The 14,842-nt window shown below is 36.9% G+C and overlaps 1 protein-coding gene across 1 annotated transcript in view; it reads left to right on the plus strand.

Moving 5' to 3' along the window:
* The window catches only part of DGKB (diacylglycerol kinase beta), an 881,803-nt gene that overhangs the window by 250,028 nt on the left and 616,933 nt on the right, over nucleotides 1-14,842 (plus strand). Inside the window, exons 10-12 of the mRNA XM_006168687.3 lie at nucleotides 6,926-7,043; nucleotides 11,095-11,183; nucleotides 11,266-11,382. Coding sequence (XP_006168749.1) covers nucleotides 6,926-7,043; nucleotides 11,095-11,183; nucleotides 11,266-11,382 — 324 coding nt within the window. The remainder of the gene's footprint in view (nucleotides 1-6,925; nucleotides 7,044-11,094; nucleotides 11,184-11,265; nucleotides 11,383-14,842) is intronic.

Raw genomic sequence — 14,842 nt, forward strand, 5'->3', positions numbered from 1 at the left:
CAACTGAATGATGAGGGTCTTTTTTAGTAATTTAGATTGATTTCCTTTGTGTAGGTAGTGAATGTGTTACGTTATTACCTGTAGAGGATTTGCTCCACGGTGCCATCTTACCCCTTTGCATATTAAATCAGAAATCTAGATGTTTTAACTTGAAGTTGGCCATCCATTGTGAAGCCTGTCTTGTTATGTTGTCCTATTTATTCTTGTCTGTTGTCAATTATGAGCTCGGGGAGTAGATTCTAATTGATAGTGCATGTTAAATACCACAGTGTATTTGAAAGTGACTGCGGCAGGCCAGCTCAATTACACAGATAAGAATGCTGTCCTGGGAGAGTAAGCCTCAGTTCTCATATAAGGCACAAAAGTTATGATTTCATTGCAGTTTATTTGCCTCCACCAACAGAATTTAAAAAGCTACTCCATTTTTTATAATATACATTGGGAGCAAAATCAGAAATGTAGTTATCTAAGACTTGATTCTCTACCAAATACTAGCGAGCAGGAGTGATTTTGTTTCTCTTACAAGAGGTTCTGCAAACTTGACACGACCAAGATAGACTGGTTAGAATGATATACAGTCTTGGCATTACTTACATCTGAAGGAAGATTGAGAGTTTGGAGGGTTTTGTATGTTTGATTACCACAATGGAAAATTTATACCCAAGACTTACTCATTCTTCCTTCAGTATTCACTGCGTTGAAGAGTTGTTTTATAAAAAGTTCCATTTAATGAAAATGTTTTTCTTTGTTAAGTAACCGTAACTAGCAATAGCCTCTTTTCCAGCAATTGGAAACTGTCTGTAAAGGGACAGATACTAAGTAATTTAGGTTTTGGAGCCAGAAGGTCTCTATCACAACTGTCCCCCTCTGTTGTCACAGCACACAAGCAATCACAGATCATATGTAAGGGAACCAGCAAGGCTGTGTTCCAGTCCGACTTTATTTACAAAACCAGGTTGCTCGCCAGCAATGTCATAGTTTGCCAACTGCTGACCTAGTCTGTCACTAACATAATATGATAAACATAAGAATTGTCATTTAGTTTTGATCATTCATGAGTAAGGAATTTAATACCTTTTATTTAGTACAATCAGACAATCATAGCAAGACACGAGAACTGTCAGAGAGCGCGTACGAGCAATGAACATCACCAAACTGATCTTCAGCCTGGCTCTGTTGTTAACTAGGTGGTGTAGTGCCAGACGGTTGCCATGTCTAGAAAAATGAAGTTTGTCGAGATCTTGCCTCTCCTCTCTCCTTTTATAATACTCTTCCACTCCAAACATTCCTTTTTCTACATGAACACCATAGTGAATAATGCTTTAAGTTCTGAAATCTATAATCTTGGATCCACCATTGAATTTTTCAAGGGAATTTCTAAATTCATAGTATCATAAAAACAAGAATACACCTTTTTTTTTTTTTTTTAGCTTTTTGCTATAGGGCACATGCACTTGCTGAACAGAGACAGAGAAACAGAGAGAAGGAAAGTGAAAAACTCACTTCCCTCCCCAATGATTTTCATGGGGAGTGATATTTTATAATTTTTCATTTATATTTTGGTCACCCAATATGTGCTTAGAGAATTCTGGTCTTTAATTCCTATAAGTAACTTGAACTTTGTCTTTGACATGGTTTAGGGTATATTTTTGCCTGACTCAATAAAGCAAAATGCAATGTGTCCTTTTATATAATTTCTAACTGATGGAGAAGAGAGGATATACCTTTAAGAAACTACATTACATTTAGAAAATTGATGTTTCACATTCCAATTTTAAAACTTTTAATTTGGGTTACTTTTTTTTTTTTTTTTTTGGTTCTGCTGTCTATACATCACTCAGTTTAGAAAGGAGTTACAAAACTAGACAAATCCAACAGTTCTTGCTCCAGATCAGTTCATTCAAGGAAGATGACTATGTAGTGTTCTGTGTGATTGCATTTGACTTTGAGTGTTAGGAATGGCAGAGACCCAGCCTGGTTTCAGAAAGTGAGTTCTGGAGATAAGCAATTGTTCGCAACTCCAGCCAGAATTCTGTCTTCCTTCTCTTTGCTTGTCCCTATTATAGCTCATCTTTTTGTCTAAAGGAGCAGTTTCTTTCAACTGCTATAATTTTTTGGAGGCCTTGAAGAAAAGGTCATTTAATGGTCCTTATTATTTAACAAGTCAAAAGGAATTTGCCACCTCAATTCTTCTTTGTGTTATATATAAATTAAGTCAGCTGGAAAATGGCTAGGTAGGAGTAGGAGGATTTGTGTTGGGACATCAGTGAAACTTATTCTTGAGGTCTCTTGAAAAAATAATAATATTTATGATAGCTTTACTGCACTTGAACATTATATGTGCTTCTGGAAGTATTTGGGGAAAAATTAAAACTTTAGAAATCTCTAGAATAATGAAATCTGTTTTAAAATGTTCCAAAGGGCATTCTTCTCTTTGAATCATCTTTTTGACATCTAGGGAACTGAAAGTTGAGGAGACACATGAATGTTGGAACTAGTTGAGGATTTACTAAGCATTTCTCTTTGTCCTAAGCATGGACAGAACTTTCGTTTTAACATACAGCATTATGTCTAGTGATAGAAAAAAAAGCACATTTTGTATGAAATATTGTTAAGGAGCATACAAATATCCTCCTCATTCTTCTGGCTGAAACTTTGGGATGTTACACAACTCAACCCAATGATGATAATAATATTTGTTGTTTATATAACACCAGTCTTCTGAGGAGCTAAATTAACTTCACAGGTGTTGTATAATGAAACCTAACACCACAGCCTGGAAAAGGAAAGTGGGTACTTTCTTTTTATTAGAGAGGAAAATAAGAAATGTGAAATAGGTTATCCACATTTTCTTAGTAAGCCAGGTATCAAGTTGTCAGGATACTCTGTTCATTTCTCATATAAAAAAATAAATTTCTTTTACGGCCATAAATATTTATTTGCAATGGAACTGCTAATAGGAATACACTCTACTGGCTGATAGAATATAGGAATGGACAAATTTTCCCCCTCCCCCACTCAGTTTATGGTCTAAATAAAACAAACAAGACAAGACATGATAACACTGAGTTGGAGTATAATTCGCACTGCTGAGAAGTAGTTGGCTTCTGGTTTCAATTTCTTCCCTTAAAGAAGTCACATACATATTTCATCCCATGCATATTTTGGCAATATATCGGGCTGAGAGCTACAAAGCTCTTTAATTTGTTTTTTGGTAAAGTACTTTATGCCAGGGTAATGGATTTATACATCAGTTGCAGCCTGTAACATGGCTAAGTGTTCTGATTGACAGAACACCCACGTTCAGACTTGTTTGTTTTTTGATAAGGAAAATGCCAGCTAACTTAGTCCATATGTGCTCTTCAACAGGATGAGGCTTACTCACATGTAATGGACAGTCATTTAAAAATAAAATGGCAAGGATGATAAGACTAGCAATGCACGTGAAAATTAGATATTTTTTCCTTTTTTATTTAAAAATATTTTAAAGCATTTAAGGGATTTTTAAAAATTTTTACCCGTTCAATCACCGTGTATCATGACAGCTTGCCAAATGAATTTTCCCAGCATGAATATACTATATATTTGTCCAGTTAAAGATATTATCATACATGTTATCATCAACAGATAATTTTCCATTTTCATGTCTCTTAAATGTTTTGCTTTTTTCTTCTCCCCTTGATTCCCTTCCTTTTACCTGCCTCCATTTCTCACCTTTTTCCCATACTGCCTTTAGGGAAGAAAGTTCATTAAATTAAAATTTTTTAAATCAGTAACACCATATATTTTCTCTCTCTTTTTTTTTGGAGAGGATTTTGCTATAGAGCATGTGTGCTCACCAGGAAGACAGAGAGAGATAGAGACAGAAAGCGAGAAATCACCCTCCAGGGGGGATGGCCACGCCACAATCCCTCCTCCTCCATTCTCCTCTTGGGATCTTGGGTACACATGCACACATGCCCGGCATGAATTTTAAACCACCGGGACTGGGCCTCGAACTGCGGTCAACTACATGGGAGTCCAGCAACATAACCATTACGCTAACTGCTGGTCCCTCAATAGTACCATATTTAAACTTTTACACCAGGATTTTTACTTTTTATTTGGTGGAATATTTTTTTTTGATATTTATTTATTTATTTTAATTTGTCAGCCTGCACATGTGCTTAGCAGACATAGAGTTGGAGAAGGAGAAAGCACCCTTCAATGGCAGGAGGGGTGAGGCAGTGTCGATCATGCCACAATTCCTTCTCTTCTGTTTCTCCATCTTGTTGTGATTTTAAGCATGCACACACATTGCACCCTACATGTTTTTCAAGCCACTAGGGCTGGGATTCAAACTGTGCAATCACTCATTTATGTGGCTCCTTAACTACTAGACAATGGTGCCAGCTTGAGGGAATATGATTTTTAAAATATTGACAGTTTGGAAAATATATCAAAGTTAAACATATATATTCTATTCACATGATAAAGCTACTAGAAATGTTATGACTCACTGAAGCCAGAAGTCGATCCAGAAATTACTACAAACTGTTGAAGCTTTGGAAGAACATTGAAACACTTATGTCTTCTGAATTTCCCTCCATAATACCTTCTGCATAGCTCATTTTGCAGAGAACTTGTTAGTCCTTTGTCAGAAAGACAAATCTGAGGGTTGTCAAATAGTTGAAAGAATCTGAGATTTGCTCTCCTTCCAAGTTAATGTGTTAGCTTGCCACAGTTCCATGAACACTAGAAGAGGACATGAGACTCGGAGCTCAGAGACAATGTTACTTACAGCAAATCTTGCAGCAGGGACTTCCATGCTTCTCCTGTGAATAATGGAATGCAACTCAGATCATTGCTGTGCATCACAACAGAGCTTGGAACCTCTGGATTAGGGAAACTAAAACTCTTACAAGGCAAACAAACCTGTTGAACCCTTGTCTAGAACGGAGAGATTATCTTTTATTGCACTGGTCTGTGAGTAGACCTGACCTCTCCTTTGGAGGAAGACACATCTTTTTATCCCAGGCTATTTGTTCTTTAAATAATCTTTGAAAAGATAATCTGCCACTCACGCCTCCAAAAAAAAAAAAAAAAGAGAGAGAGTGCTTCTGTTTGCAAAACATGCCGAAATTCATGAGACCCATGGAGAATTATCTCCCAGGAAGCATTTTCATTAATATTTCATGTTATGATGCAAATTTGACATTTCTGGTTCTAATATGAGGATTAGTAACTATAGATTTTCTCTGGTATTGCAAATGTGTTGGCTTATTTCTTGACTGGGAATAGGAAAAAGTAGTTAGGACTGTTGTTATTGATATTTTATTAACAAGAGACACAAGATCATCTGGATAGGTTTATACTTTTCTTCTGCCACAGAATAAGTTTCAGTGCCCTAGCATGTAGTAGGCTCTCTAGTATGTAGTAGGTTCTTAAATATTATGATGTGAATGTATTCTAATTAATATAACACTTTGGCTAACCTGAAAAAAGTATGACCTCTGATGGTTTTAGTACAATTTTAATAAATGATGTCTAAAATTAACATGTTTGATATAATTGAGTGGAGTACAAGAAAAATACATGCGAATAAGTAAAATGGCAGTAACAAAAGCAATTACACATAATAAGCTCATTTACTATTTTGACCTTACAAGGAGCTCAGAGGCTACACCAATGCCGTATTATTACATTTTATTCTAATCCTGAACAATATAGAAGTGAGTAAACACATTTTTAAAAAGTAGCTATTATGATATTATATTAAGTTTGATTCATAAGAGTAAATAATAATTTTGGTATTTTTATTAACATAGGAATGAATTTAAACTCAAAGTTTTATTGTGGCAAATATCTATAGTGACTATTATAATTAAACGGTAATCCAGTTTTAACATTTTTATCATCTTTGTGCGAGAATAAAATCATATTTTACAAAAGAGGGATAAACAAAATGATAATGTAATCAAGTTCTTAAAAGTGTTTGACTTTTGGAGCCAGCAGACGCCACAATGTCTGCATCACTGGACTTCCACATGGCTGACTGGTGTTCGAGTCCTGGGTCCGTTAGCTTCATAATCACACTGGATGCATGTTCATGCATGCCTGGGAGGAGAATGGAAGAGAGATATTGGGGTGTGGTCATCCCTCCTGGGGAAGGGGTGATTTCTCACTTTCTCTCTCACAGTTTTGTGTTCTCTCTCTCTCCTTCTCTCTCTTTCTCTCTCTCTCTCTCATGAATGCACTCACCCTAAGGCAAAAACCTGTCAAAAAAAAAAAAGAAAAGCATTTAACATTCAAAATTTCCTGTTTGAGACATGCAACACTATAACAGAAATTATAACCTCTGAGGAATCCCCATATAAGGCCCTAGACTCACTGTAGCTTTTCTTTAAGTATTGCTGATCTTCATCCCATCCCATCCCATCCCATCCCATCCCATCCCATCCCTCTGCCTCCTCACAAGATCTAACCAGAATTCTGCATATTCCTATGAAAAAGCAAGGGTTCCTACAGTCTGTGCAAATTTTCATTCTCAGGCTCTTCTACTCAAGAATATTTTCTCTCTCTATTCATTTATTTGTTTATGGAACTGTGCTAAGGAGCGAGTATTCAAAGGCAGGCAGGCACATCCCTGTTTGTAAGGAGTGCCCAGTTTGGCAGGTCATCTGGAGGGCTGGGGTATGCTGCTGAACTGTTGACAAGAGACAAGAGTTCCTGGGTTGCTATAGCATCCGAGGTTTGTCAGCACTATCTTACTCCACTGGAGCACGTGTATTTTTCTAAAGACTCTGTGGCGATCTTGGGAGCAAGTCAGAGATGAAATAACAGATTGTCTTCAGATGCTTTAGTCCAGCTCTGAATTTGGCTGGCACTGACATACTCGACTGTTTATTTCATCAAGTGAAATCTGTTTCTCGTGCATCCCGTGCAGAACGTGAAGGACGACGGGCAGCACGTGTGGCGACTCAAGCACTTTAACAAGCCCGCCTACTGCAATCTCTGCCTGAACATGCTGATTGGCGTGGGCAAGCAGGGCCTCTGCTGCTCTTGTGAGTATGCGTGCTCCTCCTGTGTGTGCTCTTAAGAACACCATCACCTTGACTGGGGAAAGGCTGACTCCATGGAAGAGTCTTGTTTGGAGACACAGGCCTAAGAAATACTCCAGACCCTCCCGGTACCTGTAATTTAGGTTTCCTCCATAATATGTTTCTGAAGCTTCCATTTGGGGCCAATTTCCTTGGAAATAAAAAAGCAAATACAGCAGACTAGAAACAGTAAGGGCATTGCCTAAGTTTTCAGCTAGTTTCCACCTTGGTTTAATCATGATTTCCATTTCTTCTGAAATTATTTTGAAAATGCGCATTAATTTCTCATTGCTGTATCTTATCAATATTTATCTTTTATTTTCTCTTAGTTAGCTACTTTATTCACATAGACATCCTAAAATAAATCAGTTCTTCCAGGTTCTTTAAATGGGTGGCAGGTGGTGTGGTGATTAAGACGCTAGATTTTCACCTGGTTGACCATGTTTTGAGTCTTGAACCCAGCGGCTTGAAAATCACATCGAGCATGTGTGTGTGAGTTCCCCAAAATCCTGAGAGGAAAATGAAGAGGTGATGGCAGCATGGCCATTCCCCGAGGGGGTGATTTTTCACTTTCACTTTCTCTGTCTTTCTTTAGAGAGCATGTATGCCCTATGGCAAAACCCTTAAAAAAAAGAGAGAGAGAGAGAAAGAGAGAGAGAGAAAGAACCAGCTACAATGTTCAATCAACAGTAGATTTGTGTTCAAATCAAGTCAAAGGGATCTGGCCTTGGTGGTGCATCTTGTAAAGCTGGTGCCATTTGGGGAACCAGGTTTGGCTCTGGACCAGCCTTGGGCAGGTGAGTTGCCCTGGTCCATGCCTGTGCTCCTGGCTGGCTGGGAGGTGGGGGCAGATGGACCATGACATGGTGGAACCTTGTCAAAAATGCCTCTCTGTCTCCTTCTTCCTCTTTCTTTCTCTTATATAGAAAAATAAGAAGTCACCAGGAATATAAACTCATTTTACACATCAAGTGCATTATGTTAATGCCATCCTAAAGAAAATCTTTGTAAATGATTAAAGGTCATAGAATCCAAAGCATTATCTGTTCATGAGTTGTGGCCATTCAACATATTTTAACTCATCTATCTTCGCAATTTTTATTATATTCTATTGTTATTACTGCCAATTAGAATTTTCTAATAGCATATGCTGGTAGTCAATTTATAAAAGAAATGAAGTATTTTAACATCTGCAGTATATCTGCCTGAGAGATGTGTACATTTTCTGATGTTTCTACTAAAGCAGAGTAGATACTCAGTAACTTCAAGAGTACGTAGTGTGAAGTTCTACATTAGACTTACTCCAGCAACTTACCTATCCGTGTCCTTTCCTCTGTATATGGAATTACTGAAATTATTAAGTTTATTAAACACATCCTGTTTTTGTCATTTAATTAAATCAATATGTAACCTGGCTTCCATTACATGGTTTTTAGATTTTTATAGTATTTATTTATTTATTTATTTATTTTTAGCTAGCAGCTTCTTTGGTAGTATGTTAGGGCATTTATTTTTACCCAAGTGTATTAAATGTATTATTTGACATAAAATATTTATATTTTAGTACCACATAAGCATATGATTTCTTAAATGTTTCATATTTGAATAAAATTACATGAAACTAGCCACATCACATTAGATGACTGTTTCTGATGGCCACATTTAAAAGACTAATTATACTAGAACAGTCTCCATGCACAAAATCAGTGCTTTGTTTTTTAAAGTTCTGTTATTTTGGGTGCCGGCCAGTGATGTAGTAGTTAAGGTGCTGGACTCCCATGTGACTGACCATAGTTCAAGTCCCAGGTCTTGTGGCTTGAAAATCACTCCAGGCACATGTGTGTTCGTCCCCAAAATTCCTAGAGGAAACTAGAATAGAATGGATTATGCTGTGGCCATATCCCTTGGTGCGGATTATTTCTCACTTTCTCTCTCACTGTCTCTCTCCAGCAAGCACATGGGCCTTATGACAAAACCCTAAACAAATAAAGCAAAAGGAAAAAAAACTCTATTTTTTTTTTTTTTGAGAGAGATTTTTATTATAACATGTATGTGTTTGCTGGAGAGACAGAGAGAAACTGAAATCGCCCCTAAAGGGTAGGGCCATGCTGCAATCTCTTCTCCTCCATTCTCCTGTTTCACCCTGGTGTGAGTTTTAGGCTGCCATGTCTTGGACTTGAATCATGGTCAGCCACTTGAGAGTCCAGTTGCCTTAACCACTATGCCACCTGCTGGCCCCAAAATTGTAATTTTTTTTTTTTTTTAAGGAGAACAATTTGTAGTAAATCTTATTAGTAGGAACATGTGGAACAAAGGGATGAGTCTCAAATAAGATGAGTGGCACAACATAGAGAGTGAGAATTTTAATTATTTATTTATTTTTTGGGAGAGGTTTTTGCTAAAGGGCACTTGCGCTCGCCAGAAAGACAGAGACAGAGAGACAGAAAGTGAGAAATCACCCCCCAGGGGTGATGGCCATGCCGCAATCCCTTCTCTTCCATTTCCTCTTGGGATCTCGGGCATGCATGCACACGCGCCTAGAGTGAGTTTAAACCACCGGGTCCGGGACTCAAACTACAGTCGACTACATGGGAGCCTAGTTACATAGCCACTGTGCTAACTGCTGGTCCCCTTGGATCAATTTTATAACTAAAAAAATGACTTTTTTAAAAGAGGTTTTTGCTATAGGGCGCGTGTGCTTGCCAGAAGGAGTGAGAGAGACAGAAAGCGAGAAATCAAACCTCCAACCACCATCCCCCCCCCCCCCACAAAGGCCACCCCGCACCAAAAAAAACAATGGCCACGCCGCAATCCCTTCTCCTCCACTCTCCTCTCAGGATCTTGGGCACGCACGCACATGCGCCTGGTGTGAGTTTAAGCCATTGTGTCTGGGACTCAAAATGCTGCCGACTACATGGGAATCCAGTGACATAGCCATTACGCTAACTGCTTGTCCCAAGAGTGAGAATTTTTCTCATAGATTTTTTTACTCCCTAATGAAGTGAATTATTTCACTTCACATTATTGTTAATTTGGAAGGGAAGTAAGTATGAGAAGCAAATGTATGTTTTCTTCCTCAATATTGTCAAAGGAAGTCACAAAACAAACATTTTGGAGGAATTTTACTATATATGATGTGAATTAAATGTTTTTCATTCTAATTTCAGATAATGATTATCTTTTTGTTTTTGTTTTGAGAGGAATACATGTTTGTTTTTATTGAAATGCTCTATATTTATGCATTGTGAATTTTAATTCGGAGGCAACATTTTCTTAAAGTGTATTTGTATGAGATTCTAAATGTTCAGATTCAAACCATGACAAAATTTGAAGATGTCAAAAAAAGTCTTCACTTTATGATACATATGTGTATAGACACACATACATATATTTGCTTTCATATGTATATACATATATGTTTCCATATAATCATCCACATTTGTTTATATTCCTGCCTAGCAAAGATTGTCATTGTTTTTAGACAAACAATACCATCATGACAAGTGAGGGATGAACTTTTACTGAAGGACTGGCGTGTATGAGGAAATTTATTCTCTGGAAATAGACTAATAAGCCATTTAAGGTTTTGATAAATCAATAGACAAAATAGCATCAAGTCGTTGGCTTTTATTCCCAAGCTTACCAGCTGCTCTCATGCCTATACTTTGTAAAATATAGATCTCTTCCTTCTAGCAAATGACACTGAGCCATTTGGCAGTCATCAATTTGTCTTTAATATTTTTGTCATCTGGGAATTATTGTGAAAAATTTGAGTGAGGACTGATTTAATTAAGCATTTCCTGCTATGCCATGAGAGAGGAGTCTTAGTTTTTCACATGCATAATATTTCCTGTACTAATTGGCCTTTTGTGTTCCATGGTACAAACAGTCGACTTGGACTTTTCCTTGATGTGGTTGATTGGGTTGATTAGGGAGCAGTGGATATGAAATGAGGTTCTGCTAATGTTTTACAGGACCGGGATTAGCTCTGAATTGGGTACCTGTTTCCTTTCAGTCTGCAAGTACACGGTCCATGAACGCTGCGTGGCGAGAGCGCCTCCCTCTTGCATCAAGACCTATGTGAAGTCCAAGAAGAACACTGATGTAAGTGTGCGACGGTGCCTGCTCCCTGAGGGGGGTGACTAGGGGTGCCTCGTCTTACCACCTCACTGTTGTTCTGTTCTAGGTCATGCACCATTACTGGGTTGAAGGCAACTGCCCGACCAAATGTGATAAGTGCCACAAAACGGTTAAATGTTACCAGGGCCTGACAGGACTGCACTGTGTTTGGTGTCAGATCACAGTGAGTAACATTGGAAAACACGTCCCAGCGTTCACTCCCGTTAGAGACTGTGTATTCTGTGCTCTCTGAGCGTTTCACCTTGAAAGGGCTTTCCGAGCTTTAGAATGAGCCAGTGTAAAACCATATGAACTTCTTGTTTTATCTTGCCTTCCAGAAGACAGGGTTTAAGTCAGACTAGTCCTCTTAAAATTCAGAATTTTAGAGCTGGTGACAGTGTTAGAGATGAAGCTATCATATAATTCTCAAATTGTGTTTAATGGAATTCTACAGGGTCATTGGAAGGTAATCAGGTCATGGCTAGGGGTTGATAAGGAGAGTAGGATCCCATTTTGACCTCCTTCCACTGCATAATTCTATTTTGGAAAGGTTTTCTGTTATACACATTGTAAGTTTATTTTAATCACAGAATCTGTGTCTTAAGAAGGGTAGAAAAATGAACATTGTGGGTCAAAGATTTAATTATACCGTAAAGATGCTAAGACCAAAAGAAGTTAAGCAAATAATCCTAGATCCCATGGCTAACTACAAATAGAAGTATTAGATCTCAGTGCTTCTAAGAACTTCCTTTATCCCTCTTTTCAACATGCTGCTGCCTTGCTCTGTCAGTTATATCATAAATTGAGGGGGAAGAGCTATAGATCCAATTACTTATTGTTAATGATATCAACTATTAAAACAAGGGCTAACTTGGACGTTTAGAGTGCCATGTGTTTTGAATCATTGTCCAAACCTGCTTCAAGTAACTTTTAGAATAAATGCAGTCATTAGATGGTCTTTCTCCTATTTTAACTTCTGGAAATTAATTAGAATGTATCATTTTAATAATTGCTATTTTAGATATTATAGTACAAAAATATTTATTGGACTGCAGCTTTATATCGTTTTCCTAGTGTAGTGTTTGATGCTCCTGTTGTAAGACTAACGTTCTTGCTTTTGTTAGAGTAACACAGAAGGGGGGGTTGAATCAGTTAAGCAGATACGTTTTTCAACACACCAGTTAAATAATTTCTTATGCACACACACACATACACACACACACACACACACACACACACACACTGGATAATGAGAAAAACAAACTATGACTTACATTTCAAAAATACAATTAAGTACTTTTTTAAAATGAACTCACTTTCTTTAATCATTTTCAGCTATTACTCATTTAAATTGTATTTACATTTGAGAGTTTCTCAATTATAAAAGATAGTTTTACTTTTTGAAGTGTTTGGTTATTACAACAAAAAGTCTAACAACAATTTAAGTAACACATGTGAAACATTTATGGAATTCTCAGTTTGAAGGAGGCTACCTTTTATGTTTTTAAAAAATTCAAAAGTCCATTAAAAATTGCAAGTTTTGCTAAGCATCTATAAAAATACATAGTTTTTGTCTCAGGTCCCTTAGATTTGTTTTCTCTTATTTTTTTTGCATGTGGTACATCTTTCATTTGTCAGAATTTAGTTTTAACATAAACTGAGTTTGGAGAATATTAGAATTCATTTCTTATTTGTATTTCAAATAATTTTTCTACTGTTTAGTTTTAGCTGTAACATCTCAGATCTATTATTATTTCTTTTTAAAAAAAACAGCATTTTAAAACTTAAAAACTCTAAAGACATGCATTTTTGTCTCTCCTAATGTGAAAAACATTGGAACTTTCTGAATTATCTTTATTTGATTCCTCTCCTCCCATCCCCTTTCAATCTCCATAAAGTTTCTTTTCTGGTGTTTCCATTCAGTGGGAATCCCTGTTGCCAAAGTTCTTATTGCTGTTGGTATATTATTGGTACTCAACACATTTTAAAATTCCTACATTCTCTTTGTCTTATTGTAATTGTTCCTCTTCTCTGTGACTCCAAAATCTATACCTAGCCTTACCACTGAACAGTTTACTGTTTGTCTTTGGTTTTGATCTTGGCCCTAGCCTTACAAGAAATTAGGTACTTCCTTTGACAGGAAAGAAAATGGATGTTACTTTGCATAAATGGCTTTTTCAAATTAAAGAGTATGTGTCCTTAATCAATTCAAACAATATGGCCCTAACATTTTATTCTTATACTAAAGATTGATGAATAAAGAAAGATGATTCTATTTGTCACCATGGCTAAACATAGTATCAACTGTTAATGTTATATAAGCTCTGAGTCCAGAACAAATAAATAGAACCAGATCATAAGGCAGCAGTAATATAGCACTCTAATGCTGATCCCACATGGGAAGGTTCTGGGTTCATGTTTGAAGCCTCCCTGTACACACTTGATGTGCGTGCACATATAGCCATGATCCTGGCTGGCTGAGGCTGGAGGTAGATCATGGTATGAAGACCCTGTTGAAGATGCCTCGCTCTCCCTTTCTCTCTCTCAAACAAACAGACAAAAAGAGTTAACTTTAAAGCAAACACAAAAACTGAATAAGTAAATTTATCTTTGAGTTTTATTCAGGAATCAGGGCTGAGCAGGGACTCTAGAAGTTAAGGCACAGTCAAACCAAACCAAACCAAATCAAACAGAACACCAGAACTGCTCTATACTAAGCTTTCCTATTTCCTGAGGCTTATGGAGAACCATGAGCTTCAGGGGTCCTATGAGTATTTAGTTTATAAAATAAAGCTTGCACAATTAAAAAAATAGTTGCATTAGATCTGAAATAATATATCCCTTACTCAAAAGTAATTTTAGTCCCTGCTCTCTTTTAGAGTTTTAATTTTAAGCATTTGCCGGACACATTTATCCATTTTTTTTCCTAGATTAAATAATATATGTGTATTTACCTCAGAATATTTATATATTTCATATCATTTACAGCCATTTTATAAACGTTGTACTATAAAACTGATCTGCTCTTGACTGAAGACTACCTACTACTGATGATTGCCTTTAGGAAACTGAATGTACTTTTTTTTTTGTCCTTATGCTTTTCAGAAAGTGCTATTAAAATAGCAGAGAGTTAATAGAAGTTACAAAAGAGATGGGATATGGCATTGTCAACACTGAGCTTTACAAATACCTATCTGAATAGATTCCAGACGACTAGAGAGAACCAAAGAAAATGAAGCTTAGCTTCATTTCAGGATGTTTCCAAAAACCTTTTTTCCATGAATTCCTTTCATACATTATTTTTGGAAATGGCTTAAGTATTATTAGAAAGATCAACCTAATTATAAGCCAACCACTATCACAAGCACACCTTTCGGAGCTATCTATACAACAAGTTTGGCTCAATTTTCTCATAAATGGTGTTAATGGTACCTATCATAAATGCAAGCATTAAATGGTAAAATCTGAGTAGATATGTTCAGGACAGGACTTGATACATAGTAAGTGCTCAATACGTGACAATTATCTTAATGAAGACTGGGCAAAATACCATATGCACGCATAAAACCATCTCCTGCCATCTGTAGGGTACTCCATAAATAGTGCTCATGCTATTACTCTTTGCCCTCTGGAAGGATCTGGAG

This window comes from Tupaia chinensis, unplaced genomic scaffold (genome assembly GCF_000334495.1).
Source record: "Tupaia chinensis unplaced genomic scaffold, TupChi_1.0 Scaffold145916_1, whole genome shotgun sequence".
Lineage (NCBI taxonomy): Eukaryota > Metazoa > Chordata > Mammalia > Scandentia > Tupaiidae > Tupaia > Tupaia belangeri.